The sequence below is a fragment of the Somniosus microcephalus genome, chromosome 23 (genome assembly GCF_052327205.1).
Source record: "Somniosus microcephalus isolate GS21.2 chromosome 23, FLI_Smic_1.0, whole genome shotgun sequence".
NCBI classification, from domain to species: Eukaryota; Metazoa; Chordata; class Chondrichthyes; order Squaliformes; family Somniosidae; genus Somniosus; species Somniosus microcephalus.
Genome location: NC_141009.1, coordinates 35,945,722 through 35,964,590, shown reverse-complemented (window position 1 = coordinate 35,964,590; position 18,869 = coordinate 35,945,722). Strand labels below are relative to the sequence as shown.

General features: G+C 45.4%; 1 protein-coding gene across 1 annotated transcript; it reads right to left on the bottom strand.

Annotated features, from left to right (window-relative positions):
• Nucleotides 1–13,155: 13,155 nt before the first annotated feature.
• LOC147101819 (P2Y purinoceptor 4-like) lies at nucleotides 13,156–18,514 on the bottom strand. Its single transcript, XM_085965780.1, has one exon. It carries the CDS (start codon nucleotides 17,830–17,832, stop codon nucleotides 16,852–16,854), a length of 981 nt encoding a protein of 326 aa, XP_085821906.1. The 5' UTR covers nucleotides 17,833–18,514; the 3' UTR covers nucleotides 13,156–16,851.
• Nucleotides 18,515–18,869: the final 355 nt, after the last annotated feature.

The window sequence follows — 18,869 nt, the reverse complement described above, 5'->3', positions numbered from 1 at the left end:
GGGCTATTCATGTATAAACGTACACTGTATCTGAATACTCACAATAAGAGAGATCAGGTTCAGATCTCAGTTTGAACAATATTTACTAGTGTGCACACACCGGCACAAGGGTGCAGGTTCCAGGATTGGGGCTGTAGCATAGAATCTATTATCTTCTAACAATTTTCTGCGACATTTCTCAGTTTTTCACTGGAATAATATTTCCTCACAATTTTGTGCAGAAATATGTATAGCACTCAGGAAACAATTATGATAAATATTTTTTTAAATAGGCATTTTATAACCCACAACCATTGTGCTCATTTTTACAGTGGGTCTTGCTTACTGTTACGCTCAGTTTTCTCTATCGAAAAGACATAGGACTTGAGATAATTGCACAAAATGAACTGAGAGCAAATTGCTCTGCCGTTCAGTGTGGTTCTGGACAATGAATTTACACTGGATCATCCAGATCTCACGCCTTGTTTGCAAAATTGTTTTCTTATTGTAAAGTCTGTGTGGTAATGTCACAACGCACTGAAGTGCACATGTACCTAATGAGAAATCCTAACAGTTAATAAAACTGTGCTTGAAAAGATGTCAAAGAACCTACATGAGGTTGTCCTATCTCCAACCCATTCTCCCTTCGACTGTAGCTCCCCACTGGGGGTGCAGCATTTATCGAGTTTATCATTTCATGGTGAAAGAAAATAAACCATCTTCATTTGGTGGGAGGAACTGATTACAGAGATTGTACCATGATGTCGTGGTGGTCAAAGGCAGGCGGTGACAGGAAGGATGACTTTGAAACCCAAACTGCTAAAGACTTCCCGTAGCTGGTGAACTGTAGCTCGGGTTTGAGAAGCTCGGCGTTGCAGTTTAACATTAGGGGGGAGGGGAATTTGAAGACGTGAGATCTGGAATGATCCAGTGTAAATACGCTGAGCGGAAATTTAAAAAGTCAAAGAAAAATGAGAAGGCAAAAGTGCAGAGTAGCGATAGGGGTAATGATAACCAGAGTGTGACAGGAAGGGACAGAGCGTATACACATAAGAGTGCATCAGAATGGGGGGTCAGAGTAGGGAAAAATGGTAAAAAGACAAAATTAAAAGCTCTATATCTGAACGCACGCAGCATTCGTAACAAGATAGATGAGTTGACAGCACAAATAGAAATAAATGGGTATGATGTGATAGCCATTACAGAGACGTGGTTGCAAGGTGACCAAGGCTGGGAACTCAATATTCAATTTCAATTTCAATTTCAATTTTATTTGTCACATAACCAAATACAACAAGTGAAATCCAGTCAGTGAAATGCTTTTTTCTTAACGAGCCGAGCCTGGTACACACGGAGCCCGCAAGGACGGCAGCCATCTTCATCGGCGCCATCACAATAGGGTCCGCTCTCGCCTCGCTCCGCCTTTCCCGCACTCCTGCCCGACAATTTTCAGCCGCCGTGGTACCGACGTCCCGGGGCCTGCTTCTCCCTGGTTCTCCTTCCACCCGGTCTGACCTCCGAGCCTCCTGCGGTGTCCGACCTACCAGGGCCTGCTTTTCCCACCCTTGGTCCACTGGGCGCCTCCCCTCCTACCGGTTCGACCTCCGAGCCTCCCGCTGAGGAGCTGCCGGCCGCCGTGCTACAGCGGGTCGTCGTGGCCTCCATCGCTGCTTCTGCTGCCTCCCCGCTGACTCGCCGAACTCATCAGCGCCGATGCACAGCGTCTGTAGCAGGAGTGGGCCGACCGACTCAGGGAGAGCGCTTACCCTGCGACCGCCACGGACGCCATCTTGGACCATTCAGGGGTATTTGCCATTTTGTAAGGATAGGCAGAAAGGTAAAGGAGGTGGTGTAGCTCTGTTAATAAGGGATGAGATCAGTGCAGTAGTGAGAGATGATATTGGCCTAGAAGATCAAGATGTAGAATCAGTTTGGGTGGAGATAAGAAATAATAAGGGTAAGAAGTCACTGGTGGGATTGGTCTACAGGCCCCCAAACAGTAGCCACACTGTAGGGCAGAGTATATGTCAAGAAATAATAGAGGCTTGTAAGATTGGGAGATTTTAATCTTCAAATTGATTGGACAAAACAAATTGACAAAGGTAGACTTGAGGAAGAGTTCTTAGAGTGTATGCAGGATGATTTCTTAGAACAATATGTTGTGGAACCAACCAGGGAGAAAATTATTTTAGATCTGGTAATGTATAACGAGGCTGGATTAATTAATGATCTCGACGTGAAGGGTCTTCTTGGGAAGAGTGATCATAGCATGGTGGAATTTCAAATTCAGTTTGAGGGTGAGAAAGCTAGGTCTCAAACTAGTGTCCTGAACTTAAATAAAGGTAATTACAAAGGTATGAAGGCAGACTTGGTTAAAGTGGACTGGGGAAATATATTACAGGGTAAGACTGTAGAAAAGCAGTGGCAAACATTTAAGGAGCTATTTCATAACTCTCAGCAAAGATATATTCCAGTGAGGAAGAAAGACTCTAAGAGAAAGATGAACCATCCGTGGCTAACTAAGGAAGTAAAGGATGGTATCTAATTGAAAACAAAAGCATACAATGTTGTGAAGAATAGTGAAAGGCCAGAGGATTGGGAAATTTTTAAAAATCAGCAAAGGACGACTAAAAAAATGATAAAGAAAGAGAAGATAGCTTATGCGAGTAACCTAGCAAGAAATATAAAAACAGACAGTAAGAGCTCCTACAGGTATATAAAAAGGAAGAGAGTAGCTAAAGTAAACGTTGGTCCCCTAGAGGATGAGTCTGGGGAATTAATAATGGGAAACAGGGAAATGGTGGCGACTTTGAACAAATATTTTGTATCGGTCTTCACGGTAGAAGACACTAAAAGCATCCCAATAATGGATAATCAAGGGGCTATTGGGGTGGTGGGGCGGGGAGGAACTTAAAATAATCACTATCACTAGAAAGTACTAGGCAAACTAATGGGACTAAAGATGGACAAGTCCCCTGGACCCGATGGCCTGCATCCCAGAGTCTTAAAAGAGGTGGCTGCAGAGATAGTGGATGCATTGGTTGTACTTTACCAAAATTCCCTGGATTCTGGAGAGGTCCCAGCGGACTGGAAAACCGCAAATGTAACACCCCTATTTTAAGAAAGGAGGGAGACAGAAAGCAGGCAACTATCGACCAGTTAGCCTAACATCCATCATTAAGGAAGTGGTAGCAGGACATTTAGAAAATCATAATATAGTCAAGCAGAGTCAGCATGGTTTTATGAGCGATATGGAGTTAGACCACACACGTGAGAAAGTTGGTGTTGGATTTTAACTTGACAAAAATCAACATTGGCAGGGCGGTTAACAGACTTAAAATGAAGTCGGCAGACATAGCGCCTCGCTCACACCAACGATCGGCCCCTGGCAATTCTCAGGAAGTCCTGTCACTGGCCAACCAAAGCTCTAGCCTGGTTCAGGCAGCAGGCCCCTTTTAATGAGCCAATTGAGTCCTGTGACATGCATTGGAGCCCGATCGCCACTTTAGGATAGAACTGGTCGGACTGTGCACTGTGTACTCTCTGACCAGTTCCATTGATGATTTAGCCGAAGAGGCCCTGGAAAGGTAAGTGTTTTACTTTTTTTACGGAGTTTTTTACGTGTTTTACGGAGCGGAGAACAGTTTACTGGGACAGGAGAGAGCTGTTCCGTTGGGACGGACTTCACTTTGCCAGAGCTGGGACTAGAGTCCTGGCAAATCGAATAACTAGGGCTGTAGAGAGGGCTTTAAACTAATTAATGGGGGGAGGCCCCGGGCCGTTGGACCGTGGAGCCGGCGACGGTGAGGTGGAGGCCGCGGCGACCGGAGGATGTGTTCGGCGAGTCGGGTGGAGGCAGCGCAGCGCATCGAGCAGCAGCAGCAGCCACGACGACTCACAGTCCGACTGGGAGGAGGGGAGCCGGGAATGGTGGCCAGAGGGTAAGCGGGAGAAGCAGACCACCACACGTGGAGCCGAGCCGCCAACAGTGAGGAGGAGGCCGCGGTGACCAGGAGTATGGAGCGGCTGAGGGACATCGTGCTCCCACTGCCACTGGATGCCAAAGAATTGACTTTCTGAACACGGCGCTGTAAAAATAGCTGACGTGTCCCCACGGGGAGTAAGCATTCCATTGTACTAGTTACATATGGCAAATAAAATTGAATTGAATTGAATTGTTAAATTCTTTTTGTAGGGCCAGGAAAAGCAGGAGTGTGCCACCAAGACCCACTAAAATAATCTGGGCTGCTGCCGGCCTGATCTCTCCCCCAGCTCCCATGATTGCCGCACTCACCCCTGCGCTAACCTTGCTGCCGACTCAGCGGCCTCCCGATATTGGGCCGGTCTGAACCTGGCGAGCTACATCGAGATGCTCGTTTGGCACCTGCAGCACGCCAGATCCATTTAAAAGAAAGAAAGAAAGACTTGCATTTATATAGCGCCTTTCATGACCACCGGACGTCTCAAAGCGCTTTACAGCCAATGAAGTACTTTTTGAAGTGTAGTCACTGTTGTAACGTGTGAAACGCGGCAGCCAATTGCGCACAGCAAGCTCCCACAAACAGCAATGTGATAATGACCAGATAATCTGTTTTTGTTATGTTGGTTGAGGGATAAATATTGGAGAACTCCCCTGCTCTTTTTTGAAATAGTGCCATGGGATCTTTTACGTCCACCTGAGAGAGCAGACGGGGCCTCGGTATAACGTCTCATCCGAAAGACGGATCCGATTAGATCAGAGCCTCAAAATGCCTCCGGCGTCTTGGTCCCCAGAATGGGCGGGCTACCCAAAATATTCAAATCGGCCCATTGGTGTGTAAATGGAGCTTGACCCCGGTGTGTTAGTTTACTTCCACGTTGGTGTGGGACTGGAGTTACATATAGGCCAGACCAGGTAAGGACGGCAGGTTTTTTTTCCGAAAGGACATTAATGAACCAGTTGGGTTTGTATGACAACCTGGTCACTTTTTACTGATACCACCTTTACAATACCAGATTTTTAAAACTGAATTTAAAATTCTCAAACTGCCAGGTTGGGATTTGAATTCTGGATTATTCATCCGAGCCTCTTGGATTACTAGTCCAGTAGCATAACCATTATGATACCATACCCTCTGTAGAAATGCAATCAGTTTCCACATCTTTGCTGATGTCACCCAGCTTCAGCAGTTCTCTCCACCCCTCCAGCGCCTGCATGCTGTCACACTGCTTTTCCAACATCCAGTCTTACATTGGCCTGAGCCAGCTAAACATCAGGAAGACCAAAGCTCCTGCCATAAACCCCGGATCTTTGGCATCAACTCCATCCCCTTTCTTGGCCAGTGTCTCAGGCTGAACCAGACTGATCACCACCTTAATGTCCTGCTTGACCCTGAGCTGTACTTTCAACCCTACACTACGTCCATCACAGGACCGTCTACTTCCACCTCCATAATATCGCCCACCTGTACCCCGACTTCAGCCCATTTGCCACTGAAACCCTGAGCCATGCCTTTTGCACTTCAGACTTGACTATTCCTTTGCTCATCAGTACACATTCCTATTCTCCAATCTCCATAAAAGTTGGTTCATTCAAAACTCTGCTTCCAGTATCCTATCCCACACCAAACCTTGACCACCTCATCAAGTCTGTTTCTCGAACCCACCTTGGCTCCCAATGTCTTGTATTTAAAATTCTCATTCTTCTGTTGAAATCCATCCCTCGCCTTGCCCCACCCTATCTCTGTAACAGCTCCTTCCCTTCCCCTCCCTTACAAACTCCCGTTCCTCTTATGCATCCCCTTTCTCATCGCCCCAAACTGCTGGCCGTGCCTGCAGCGCTGAAATTTCCTCCCTAAACCCGGGACGCCTCTGCCTCGCCACCTCCCTCTCTTCCTGAAATACCATCCTTCAAACCCACCTCTTTGACCAAGCTATTGGTCACCCCTCTTAGGGACATTTTTCTATATTAAAGGTGCAATAAAAATGCAAGTTGTTCCTGTTGTATTAGTTGTGTCTATATATAAAACTCTAATCATAGCTCCCTCTGCCGGGGGGGACGCAAATTACAGTCAACACTGAAGTAAACCAAATCACAAGATGCTTAGAGCTTATCAACGAAAGAACTGCAGGAAGCACTGAACAAAAGAAGGCTGATTGGCCTATTTGTGTTCCACACAGCAGTCTATTTGATCTTGGGCATTACTTAATCCATTCAATCTCTTGCGGAAAAGTTTCACCCTGCTCACTGAAAGTAAGTCAAGCTAAACTCCTGAATACTTCTCCAACCTTGCGTCCCACAGTTTCGTTCTCTGGTGACATACTTGATTTTCTGATTGCCATTTTCACTCTCAAGTTCTGCCCTCTTCTTGGCCTCTAACCTCAGACATCCGAAACCTCAGATTTGAAAAGGCTTGTTTCATTAGTTCAGATGCCATTTCGCTGACAGGAAATACAGGCCCACCCAAAAACCCAGCTTGAACTAAAAGCAAGGGCAATTCCACGAGATCATTCATGGCATTCGACGGGCAGAGATGTCACATTTTGGAAGATGGCAGATTCGCCAATGGTCAGAGAAGGGCAATAGGTAACTCGGTTTAATCAGCTGTCCCCAAAGTTTCATGTCTTGTGCATGTCTGCCTCCGAACCAATCTCGCCCTATACCGTTCCTCAGCAACTCTTTGTCAGCATTCTTTTGAGTTGCAAAATCTAAAAAAAGACGATTGAAAAGAATATGCTGTCGGAAAACAATTTTTTAAAATTAATACAGAGCTCGACTCTACAAGAGACTGGTTTTCAGTTTCTTGCAAGCACTTTAAAAATATGTTTTGTGGGTTTTTAAAAACAATTCTCATGTCTGTGATTTACATGAATGTTTTGAGTGTTGTTTAAAAAAAATCCCATAATTTTTTAAAATTTGATCATGGGATGTGGGTGTCGCTGGCAAGGCCAGCATTTATTGCCCAACCCTAATTGCCCTTGAGAAGGTGGTGGAGAGCCGCCTTCTTGAACCGCTGCAGTCCGTGTGGGGAAGGTACTCCCACAGTGCTGTTAGGGAGAGAGTTCCAGGATTTTGACCTAGCGATGATGAAGGAATGGCGATATATTTCCAAGTCAGGATGGTGTGTGACTTAGAGGGGAACTTGGTGATGGTGTTCCCATGCGCCTGCTGCCCTTGTTCTTCTAGATGGAAGAGGTCGCGGGTTTGGGAGGTGCTGTTGAAGAAGCCTTGGCGAGTTGCTGCAGTGCATCTTGTAGATGGTACACACTGCAGCCACGGTATGCCGGTGGTGGAGGGAGTGAATGTTTAAGGTGGTGGATGGGGTGCCAATCAAGTGGGCTGCTTTGTCCTGGATGGTGTCGAGCTTCTTGAGTGTTGTTGGAGCTGAACTCATCCAGGCAAGTGGAGGTATTCCATCACACTCCTGACTGGTGCTTTGTAGATGGTGGAAAGGCTTTGGGGAGTCAGGGGGTGAGACACTCGCCGCAGAATACCTAGCCTCTGACCTGCTCTTGTTGCCACAGTATTTATGTGGCTGGTCCAGTTAAGCTTCTGGTCTCAGCTCAAGATAAAACAAAAGAACCAAAAGGACGTATTACTTTGTAATTTTCTATGAATCAAAATAAAACTACAAGAATGCACATGTTGTTGATGTCACTGCACTGCATATTGACAGAGAAGTTCAAATCACCAACATTATAATGTCCTTAACACTGGCTTCTTACCTGTTCTAATTGCTGTAATACTGAAGTCAATTGAAAGTGAGCTGCTGCTGGTGAGGGAAGCTTGCTGTTGGGTAGATGCTTAGAAATTTCCAGTTCCCATTCAAAAAAAAATGATCATCTGTTTCTATTTTTTATACTTTTGACATTGTTAACTGAATTGTCTGATGTATGACAGACATTTACATAAGAACATAAGAACATAAGAAATAGGAGCAGGAGTAGGCCAATCGGCCCCTCGAGCCTGCTCCGCCATTCAATAAGATCATGGCTGATCTGATCCTAACCGCCAATCAACTATCATAGAACCATCTCCTGAATCTAACAGAATTAGACACACGAAATAGGAGCAGGATCGGGCTACACGGCCCCTGGGCCCGCTCCGCTACCCACAGGGCTATGACCGATCCGAACCTAGTCTCATGTACAAATTCCTGCCCGCTCCCCGTAACCCTTAATTCCCTTTACTTCTAGGAAACTGTCTATTTCTGTTTTAAATTTATGTAATGATGTAGCTTCTACAGCTTTTTGGGGCAGCATATTCCATGGACCTACCACCCTCTGAGTGAAGTAGTTCCTCCTCATCTCAGTTTTGAAAGAGCAGCCCCTTATTCTAAGACTATGCCCCCTAGTTCTCGTTTCACCCATCATCGGGAACATCCTCCCCGCATCCACCCGATCCAACCTCTTCACAATCTTATATGTTTCAATAAGATCGCCTCTCATTCTTCTGAACTCCAATGAGTAGAGTCCCAATCTACTCAACCTCTCCTCATATGTCCATCCCCTCATCCCCGGGATTAACCGAGTGAACCTTCTTTGTACTGACTCGAGAGCAAGTATGTCCTTTCTTAAGTATGGACACCAAAACTGTACGCAGTATTCCAGGTGCGGTCTCACCAATACCTTGTACAACTGAAGCAATACCTCCCTATTTTTATATTCTATCCCCCTAGCAATGAAAGCCAACATTCCATTGGCCTTCTTAATCACTTGCTGCACCTGCATACTAACCTTTTGAGTTTCTTGCACCAGGACCCCCAGATTCCTTTGTACTTCAGTACTTTCCAGTTTCTTGCCATTAAGATAATAACTTGCTCTACGATTTTTCCTGCCAAAGTGCATAACCTCACAATCTCTGCCCACTTACTTAGCCTGTCGATGTCCCCTTGCAGGTTTTTTATGTCCTCCTCACTCACTACTTTCCCTCCCATCTTAGTATCATCTGCAAACTTTGATATGTTACACTCGGTCCCCTCCTCCAAATCGTTAATATAGATTGTAAAGAGTTGGGGACCCAGCACTGACCCCTGCGGAACACCACTAGTTACTGATTGCCAGTCTGAGAATGAACCATTTATCCCAACTCTCTGCCTTCTGTTAGATAGCCAATCCTCTATCCATGCCAGAATATTACCCCCAATCCCGTGATTTTTTATCTTAAGCAATAATCTTTTGTGTGGCACCTTGTCAAATGCCTTTTGGAAGTCTAAATACACTACGTCCACTGGTTCCCCTTTATCCACCCTATATGTTACTTCCTCAAAGAACTCCAGCAAATTTGTCAAACATGACTTCCCCTTCATAAAACCATGCTGACTTTGTCCTTTTAAATTATGATTATCCAAATGTCCTGTTACTGTCTCCTTAATAATGGACTCCAAAATTTTACCTACCACAGATGTTAGGCTAACTGGTCTATAGTTTCCAGCCTTCTGTCTACTGCCCTTTTTAAATAAGGGTGTTACATTAGCAGTTTTCCAGTCTGCCGGGACCTTTGCCGAGTCCAGGGAGTTTTGGAAAATTATTACCAATGCATCCACAATCCCTACCGCCACTTCCCTCAAGACCCTAGGATGTAAGCCATCAGGTCCAGGTGATTTATCCGCCTGGAGTCCCATTATTTTACCGAGTACCACTTCCTTAGTGATTTTGATCGTGTTTAGCTCCTCCCCCCCTTTAGCCCCCTGTTTGTCCAGTGTTGGGATATTCTTAGTGTCTTCTACTGTAAAGACTGATACAAAATATTCATTCAGTGTTTTTGCCATCTCCATATTTCCCAACATTAATTTCCCGGTCTCATCCTCTAAGGGACCAACATTTACTTTAGCCACCCTCTTTCTTTTGATATAACTATAAAAACTCTTACTATCTGTTTTTATATTTTTTGCTAATTTACTTTCATAATCTATCTTCCCTTTCTTAATCAATCTTTTAGTTATTTTTTGCTGTCTTTTAAAGTTTTCCCAATCCTCTATCCTCCCGCTAGATTTGGCTACCTTATATGCCCTTGTTTTTAGTCGAATACTATCCTTAATTTCTTTACTTAGCCACGGATAGCTGTCTTTTCTTTTACACCCTTTTCTTCTCAGTGGAATATATTTTTTTTGGAAGTTGTAAAATAACTCCTTAAATGTACACCACTGATCATGTATCGTCTTACCCTTTAATCTATTTTCCCAATCCACTCTACTCAATTCCGCTCTCATACCTTCATAGTCTCCTTTATTCAAGCTTAGCACGCTTGTTTGAGATCCAACCTTCTCACCCTCTAATTGAATATGGAATTCAACCATGTTATGGTCACTCATTCCAAGGGGATCCTTTACTAGGACATTTTTAATTAATCCTGTCTCGTTACACAAGACCAGATCTAAGGTTGCTTGCCCCCTGGTCGGTTCAGTTACATACTGCTCAAGAAATCCATCCCTAATACACTCAATGAACTCATCCTCAAGGCAGCCCTGCCCAATTTGATTTGTCCAATTAATATGATAGTTAAAATCCCCCATAATTATAGATGTTCCCTTATTACAAGCCTCAACTATTTCCTGATTGATACTCCGTCCAACAGAGTTGCCACTGTTCGGAGGCCTATAGATTATGCCCACTAGTGTTTTTTTCCCCTTATTATTCCTTACCTCCACCCAAACTGTTTCATTATCCTGATCTTTTGACCCAATATCATTTCTCTGTATTACAGTGATTCCTTCCTTTATTAACATAGCCACCCCACCTCCCCTTCCTTCCTGCCTGTCCTTCCTGGTCGTTAAATAACCTGGTATGTTTAATTCCCAGGCATTGTCATCCTGCAGCCATGTTTCTGTAATGGCCGCAAGATCATACCCATATGTAGATACTTGTGCCATTAACTCGTCTATTTTGTTACGAATGCTACGTGCATTCAGATAGAGAACTTTCAAAGATGTTTTGTGACACTTAGTTCCTGCTTTTGCCCTTTTTATCACTTTACCTTTTACTCCATACCTTCTGCCCCTTCCTGACACGCTCTGGTTTTAAATTTCCCCACTGCTACCTAAGTCTAGGACCTTCTTTGTTGTCATTTTTATTATTTGCTCTCTAGGAGCCTCCCCCCACTAGTTAGTTTAAAGCCCTCTCTACAACCCTAGTTATATGATCCGCCAGGACTCTAGTCCCAGCACTGGCCAAGTGAAGCCCGTCCCAACGGAACAGCTCCCTCCTGCCCCAGTACTGGTGCCAGTGTCCCAGGAAGCAAAACCCATTTCTCCCACACCAGTCTTTGAGCCACGCATTTAACTCTCTAATTTTATTTGTCCTAGCCAAATTCGTTCATGGCTCAGGTAATAATCCAGAGATTAGTACCCTTGTGGTTCTGCTTTTTAATTTGGCCCCTAGCTGCTCAAACTCCCTCAGCAGAACCTCCTTCCTTGTCCTATCTATGTCGTTGGTACCAACATGGACCACGACAACTGGATCCTCCCCCTCCCACTCCAAGTTTCTCTCCAGTCCAGAGGAGATGTCCTTAACCCTGGCACCGGGCAGGCAACACAGCCTTTGGGACTCTCGCTCTCGGCTGCAAAGAACTCTATCTATCCCCCTAACGATACTATCCCCTACCACTACAACATTTCTTTTAACTCCCCCCACTTGAATGGCCCCCCGCTCCACGGTGCTGTGGCCAGGTTGCTCATCCTCCCCGCAGTCCCTGTTCCCATCCTCACAGGGAGTAAGAGCCTCGAACCTGTTGGACAAGTGCAAGGGCTGCAGCTCCTCCAACACTACCTCCTGGATCCCCGTACCTGCCTCACTTCTAGTCACACCATCCTGACCCTGGCCACGGACTACATCTGAATTAATTAATCTAATTGGTGTGAATACCTCGTGATACACAGAGTCCAGGTAACTCTCCCCCTCCCTGATGTGTCTCAGTGTTTGAAGCTCGGACTCCAGCTCTTCAACACGGAGCCGGAATTCCTCGAGCAGCCAACACTTACTGCAAATGTGATCACCGTGAGCATCAATGGTGTCCACCAGCTCCCACATATTGCAGCAGCAACACATCACCTGATCTCCCATTCTATGTAATTAATTAAATTTATTAATATTATTCTTAAATACCCTCTGCCCCGATTCTAGATGGTGAATATCACACCTTAGAAACTATAAACCAAAGAGATTTAAGCTTAAAAAGGGAGAAATACTTACCAACCAATCACTTACCCGCTTTCTGGTGACGTCACACTTGGATTACTTTTTACCTCTCTCCTTCCCTCCGAGTTCCCAGACTGGAGACTGGTAAACCTACCTGGTCTCTGGGACTTTTATAGCCCCGCTGCTGCCGCTGAGTTCCCGCCGACGCACTGAGGCCTTACCTGGTCTCTGGGACTTTTATAGCCCCGCTGCTGCCGCTGAGTTCCCGCCGACACTGTGAGGCCTTACCTGGTCTCTGGGACTTTTATAGCCCCGCTGCTGCCGCTGAGTTCCCGCCGACGCACTGAGGCCTTACCTGGTCTCCGGGCCTTTTATAGCCCCGCTGCTGCCGCTGAGTTCCCGCCGATGCACTGAGGCCTTACCTGGTCTCTGGGACTTTTATAGCCCCGCTGCTGCCGCTGAGTTCCCGCTGATGCACTGAGGCCTTACCTGGTCTCTGGGCCTTTTATAGCCCTGCTCTGCTGCTGAGTTCCCGCCGACGCACTGAGGCCTTACCTGGTCTCTGGGGCCTTTTATAGCCCCGCTGCTGCCGCTGAGTTCCCGCCGACGCACTGAGGCCTTACCTGGTCTCTGGGACTTTTATAGCCCCGCTGCTGCCGCTGACACACCCGCCGACGCACTGAGGCCTTACCTGGTCTCTGGGACTTTTATAGCCCCGCTGCTGCCGCTGACACACCCGCCGACGCACTGAGGCCTTACCTGGTCTCTGGGCCTTTTATAGCCCTGCTGCTGCCGCTGAGTTCCCGCCGACACTGTGAGGCCTTACCTGGTCTCTGGGGCCTTTTATAGCCCCGCTGATGCCGCTGAATTCCCGCCGACGCACTGAGGCCTTACCTGGTCTCTGGGACTTTTATAGCCCCGCTGCTGCCGCTGAATTCCCGACAGACAGCGAGATAAGATGGAGCAGTGAGCAAAAATGTAGATAATGCAGTTTGGATTAGGTGCAGTCAAGGAGAGCCATTTGAACGAAGGCTTGTATTTTTCTTAATTTATTTTACCGCTTATTTAATTACAGCCATTATTTTTACACATTAACATTTCAAAGAGCATCACAAAATGAGTTATTTGGAAGTGCAGTGACTTTGTGTTATTGCTTGTGGACAAAACCCAAGAACTTCTTATTGGAAAAATGCATGGGGGAGGGGGAGGGGGAGGAAGTTCTTTGTTATATTCCGTAAAATCAGGGTGCTATTGAGCTATAAAAGGCATGAATATTATAAGAAAAGAGCTTCTTGGACAGACCTCAATCTTCCCATCATTTACTGTGTATTCTGATTCAACTTCCCAGATTTTCCCAATCCAACCCAGGAGGAGCTGTTACTGTTCAGAGAGCTGTTCAGCAGCACTGAGCTCGGCCCTACTGCTGCCATTCTAAGTACGAGTTCTGGCATCAGTCAGTCAGTCATCGTGAAGCCCAATGCCCTGGAGTAGGAGCTAATCGACACAAAGGGTTAACCTTCATCTTCAGCATTCCTGTGTGTCAGCTAGTGGCTCAGTTGGTAGCACTCTCGCCTCTGAGTCAGAAGGTCATAGGTTCAAGTGCTCATTCTAGAGACTTGAGCACATAAAGCTAGGCTGACACTCCAGTGCAGTGCTGAGGGAGCGCTGCACCATCGGAGGTGCCGTATTTCGGGTGAGATGTTAAACCGAGGCCCCATCTGCTCTCTCAGGTGGACGTAAAAGATCCCATGGCACTCTTTCGAAGAAGAGCAGGGGAGTTATCCCTGGTGCCCTGGACAATATTTATCCCTCAATCAACATAACAAAAAAAACTGATTATCTGGTCATTATCACATTGCTGTTTGTGGGAGCTTGCTGTGCGCAAATTAGCTGCCGCGTTTCCTACATTACAACAGTGACTACACTTCAAAAATGACTTCATTGGTTGTAAAGCGCTTTGGGACGTCCAGCGGTTGTGAAAGGTGCTATATAAATGCAATTCTTTCTTTCCTTGGACACAGAGTGCAGGATTTTGAATGCCAGGAGCATACAGCAAGAGCTGTGGGGCACACATGCCATGACTTCTCATCCATTCGGATAATTTATCCTTGGTATAATTAGAGATGGATGGGCAGGGGGTGCTGTTGACTGACCAGTTCCTGCTGAACTTGCCCACTCAGTCATTTCATCTTGAGGACAGTTGGGCGTGACTGTCAGACATATAAACTGTTCAGGAACAGTTTAGGGAGGCTTGCAGATATCTTTCATTTCACAGCTTCCAAGAACATTTTTGGAAGCAGCAATGATTGGAAAGCTGCAATTGTTATTGAGGATATTTTGTAGCAGTGTTTGTACATTTAAACACCCAGGGTAGAAATCCTTTTCGGCAAATACTGTGTATATTTGGAAAATAGTAGAGAATACAACTGGCATACAGAGACATTCGATTCAATGTGTATTATTCACCATTTATATGGTAAATGCGGGTATTTAAAAAAACTATTCTGTGTTCTGCATGCAAATTGTTCGCCTACAAACTCAAATTAAATATCAGCAACAACTTGTGACATGAATCTGGTCATTCATGTGGAAATGACTGATGAAGTAATACTGGGCAGCCTGCTGGTGGCGCTGTCCAGGGAGAGTATAAATACTCGGGCATGGGCCCAGCTTGCTCAGGACATTCTTTTACAGGAACTAGTGAAGGACACAACTAGATCTCCATGTTGAAAAACAGTTGATTGAAGCCTTGTTTAATACTCAGACCAAGTGCCTAGTAGTTTTCTTACGTCAACTTGCATTTATATAGCGCCTTTAACATAGTAAAACATTCCAAGGCGCTTCACAGGAGTGCATTCAGAAAAAGTTGACTCTTTTAGCGCTGGGAATTGTGACTTACTCTATTTAAACACTGAATTTGAATACAAACTATCTAAATTGTCCTGGCTATTTCTGAGCTCTCCAAATGTTGATATTACATCGCCCCTCTCCAGTTTAAGGAACACCAGCCATTTCCTCTTTGCAATATCATTCTCACAGGTTTAAATCACTGAGGCACAGGAAATAGGGAGCTGGTCTCCCACACATAGCCATCATGGCTTTCAGTCTCTCAGGACTGCTGTTTAGTCCATGCTCCACAGATGGGCGTGGGTGAGGGTCGCAAGTCCTCAGAGACACCCCTTCACAAATGAGGGTCTTCCCCTTGGTGGCAAGGAAGAGAGATTGAAGTAAAAACTACAAATCTGAAATAAAAGTAGAAAATGGCCGAAAGACACGGCAGATTCGATGGGTCTCTGAAAATAGGTTAATGTCACACATGTAGACCACCATCAGAACAGTGGTGGCAAATAATTTCTGATTGAATTTTAGGTGCCGATGAACCTGCTGTGTATTTTCAGCAACTTCTGTTTTCATTCACTGTTATCACTGTTACTGGCAATTAAAAAAAACTCCACTTCTTACTTTCACTATGCTTTGTCCTTTTTGCCACTGCATTTTGCAAACATGTCACCGACCTGCTGGATTAGGGGAGAATGCAGCTTGAATGGCAATAAACGGTACCAAACACAGTATCACAGAAACCCCACAGTGCAGATAGAGGCCATTTCGGCCCATCGAGCCTGCACCGACACATATCACACCCGATCCCCGTAACCCCTACACCAACACATATCCCAGTAACTCCACGTATTTAATCCCCCTAACACTAAGGGTCAATTTATCATAGCCAATCAACCTAACCCGCACATCTTTGGACTGTGGGAGGAAACCGGAGCACCCGGAGAAAACCCACGCAAACACGGGGAGAATGTGCAAACTCCACACAGACAGTCGCCCGAGGCTGGATTCGAACCCGGGTCTCTGGCGCTGTGAGGCAACAGTGCTAACCACTATGCCACCGTGCTGCCCTCTCCTCTACAAAGTTTTGATTGTCCTCACTTTAATATTCATAGTGATTGTAAAAGTAGAATGATCTGCATAAATTCTAATTATTGCTAAGTTTTAATCATAGAAAATACATAATTGTGTTTTATTTAACCCAAGTACAGTTTAGAAAACAAGAACAAAAGCAAAATACTGCGGATGCTGTTAATCTGAAATAAAAACAGATAATGCTGAAAATACTCAGCAGGTCAGGCAGCATCTGTGGATAGAGAAACAGAGTTAACGTTTTCAGGTTGATGATCTTTCATCAGACTTGGATAACAAGTGATTGGAGCTACAAGTATTTTTTTTTATTCGTTCATGGGATGTGGGCATCTCTGGCAAGGCCCGCATTTATTGCCCATCCCTAGTTGCCCTTGAGAAGGTGGTGGTGCGCCACCTTCTTGAACCACTGCAGTCCGTGTGGTGAAGGTACTCCCACAGTGCTGTTAGAGGGGGAGTGCCAGGATTTTGACCCAGCGACGATGAAGGATCGGTGATATACTTCCAAGTCAGGATGGTGTGTGACTTGGGAGGGGAACTTGGAGGTGGTGGTGTTCCCATGCAACTTCTGCCCTTGTCCTTCTAGGTGGTAGGGCTCACGGGTTTGGGAGGTGCTGCCGAAGAAGCCTTGACAAGTTGCTGCAGTGCATCTTGTAGATGGTGCACACTGCAGCCACGGTGCGCCAGTGGTGGAGGGAGTGAGTGTTTAAGGTGGTGGATGGGGTGCCAATCAAGTGGGCTGCTTTGTCTTGGATGGTGTCGAGCTTCTTGAGTGTTGGTGGAGCTGCACTCATCCAGGCAAGTGGAGACGAGGTAAGGAAATACTCATTTTCACTGCTTGTTCCAGCATCTTACAGAACTCACAACACTGCTGAATGACTGCTTGAATTTTTTAGAAGCAAAAAAATACAATAAAGGGTCCAGGCAACAATTTGAGCTCGACAGCGCCAAACACTTGTAATAAACAAGCTCGATGTCGTTCAGTAATTGACACTGATCCGGGTGAAAGAGTTTAATTGTAATTCCAACTGTTCGGGACACATGTACAGGCAGGAAGCAAATTATAAAAATCACCAGGGACACTATAATCATTCGCATGGACTTCATCTTCATATATTTACTGTTGAGTTGATTGGGGTTCAATTTAACAATGAAGCTGCCAAGTAAGCTATAGCAAATGATGGAGGCAACAAACGGAATGAGGTAGCCAGTGAAGAAAATAGCTGTGTTCCACACAAAGTACAAAACCACCAGCTCATCCTGATGTATGTTCAAACACTGGGTGGAATTGTTCATTTCAGTCGTCTTGAGGACAAAAAAGAATGGAATTCCTTGGGCAAACAGAAGAACCCAGACTCCCGCACAAACTAGCTTTACAAACTTCCCCTCCTTAAAGATGGTTTTCTTTGTACAGTGTACAACGGCGATGTACCGGTGTATGCTAATTAGGGTGAGAAAGTAAATACTGCCGTACATGTGGGTGCTTAACAGGAAGACCTTCAGCTGACAGAGAAATTGTCCGAAGGGCCAGTGCGACAGTGAGAAGTAGACAATCATAAATGGTGCAGCAGGCGTTATAATGGCATCTGCTAAAGCCAGATTGAACTGCAGAATCATTCCAGCACTCCATTTCTTGATGCAAAACCAGAAGATCCACAGACTGATGCTGTTCAAAATGAAACCCGCCGAGAAGACCAAACTTAGAAAAATTGGAATGAAAGCACCAATCTCCTCAGGTCTACAGGGAGGACTCCCAGCCGAGCCATTGGAGCTCACTTCCCAGTAGGAAGAAGTGGAGGATGTGTCATCCATCTTTAGCACTTGAACCTGGGAGGAAATTGAAATATAATTTTCATAAAAAATATTGTTTACTAATACAAAGAGGTATAGTTTCCTCTTTTAGGAAATAGACGGATCCTGTGGAATTTAGCAGGCCAGTTTAAAATGGTGACTGTGGGCCATTTTGCCAAGGTGCTCTCCATGACTTGTGAATCTGCTAGAAGGGAACAGGCCTTAAGATAAAAAATCACGGGATTGGGGGTAATATTCTGGCATGGATAGAGGATTGGCTATCTAACAGAAGGCAGAGAGTTGGGATAAATGGTTCATTCTCAGACTGGCAATCAGTAACTAGTGGTGTTCCGCAGGGGTCAGTGCTGGGTCCCCAACTCTTCACAATCTATGTTAACGATTTGGAGGAGGGGACCAAGTGTAACATATCAAAGTTTGCAGATGATACTAAGATGGGAGGGAAAGTAGTGAGTGAGGAGGACATAAAAAACCTGCAAGGGGACATAGACAGGCTAAGTAAGTGGGCAGAGATTTGGCAGATGGAATACAATACTGGAAAGTGTGAGGTTATGCATTTTGGCAGGAAAAATCGTAGAGCAAGTTATTATCTTAATGGCAAGAAACTGGAAAGTACTGAAGTACAAAGGGATCTGGGGGTCCTGGTGCACGAAACTCAAAAGGTTAGTATGCAGGTGCAGCAAGTGATTAAGAAGGCCAATGGAATGTTGGCTTTCATTGCTAGGGGGATAGAATATAAAAATAGGGAGGTATTGCTTCAGTTGTACAAGGTATTGGTGAGACCGCACCTGGAATACTGCGTACAGTTTTGGTGTCCATACTTAAGAAAGGACATACTTGCTCTCGAGTCAGTACAAAGAAGGTTCACTCGGTTAATCCCGGGGATGAGGGGATGGACATATGAGGAGAGGTTGAGTAGATTGGGACTCTACTCATTGGAGTTCAGAAGAATGAGAGGCAATCTTATTGAAACATATAAGATTGTGAAGGGTTTGGATCGGGTGGATGCGGGGAGGATGTTCCCGATGATGGGTGAAACT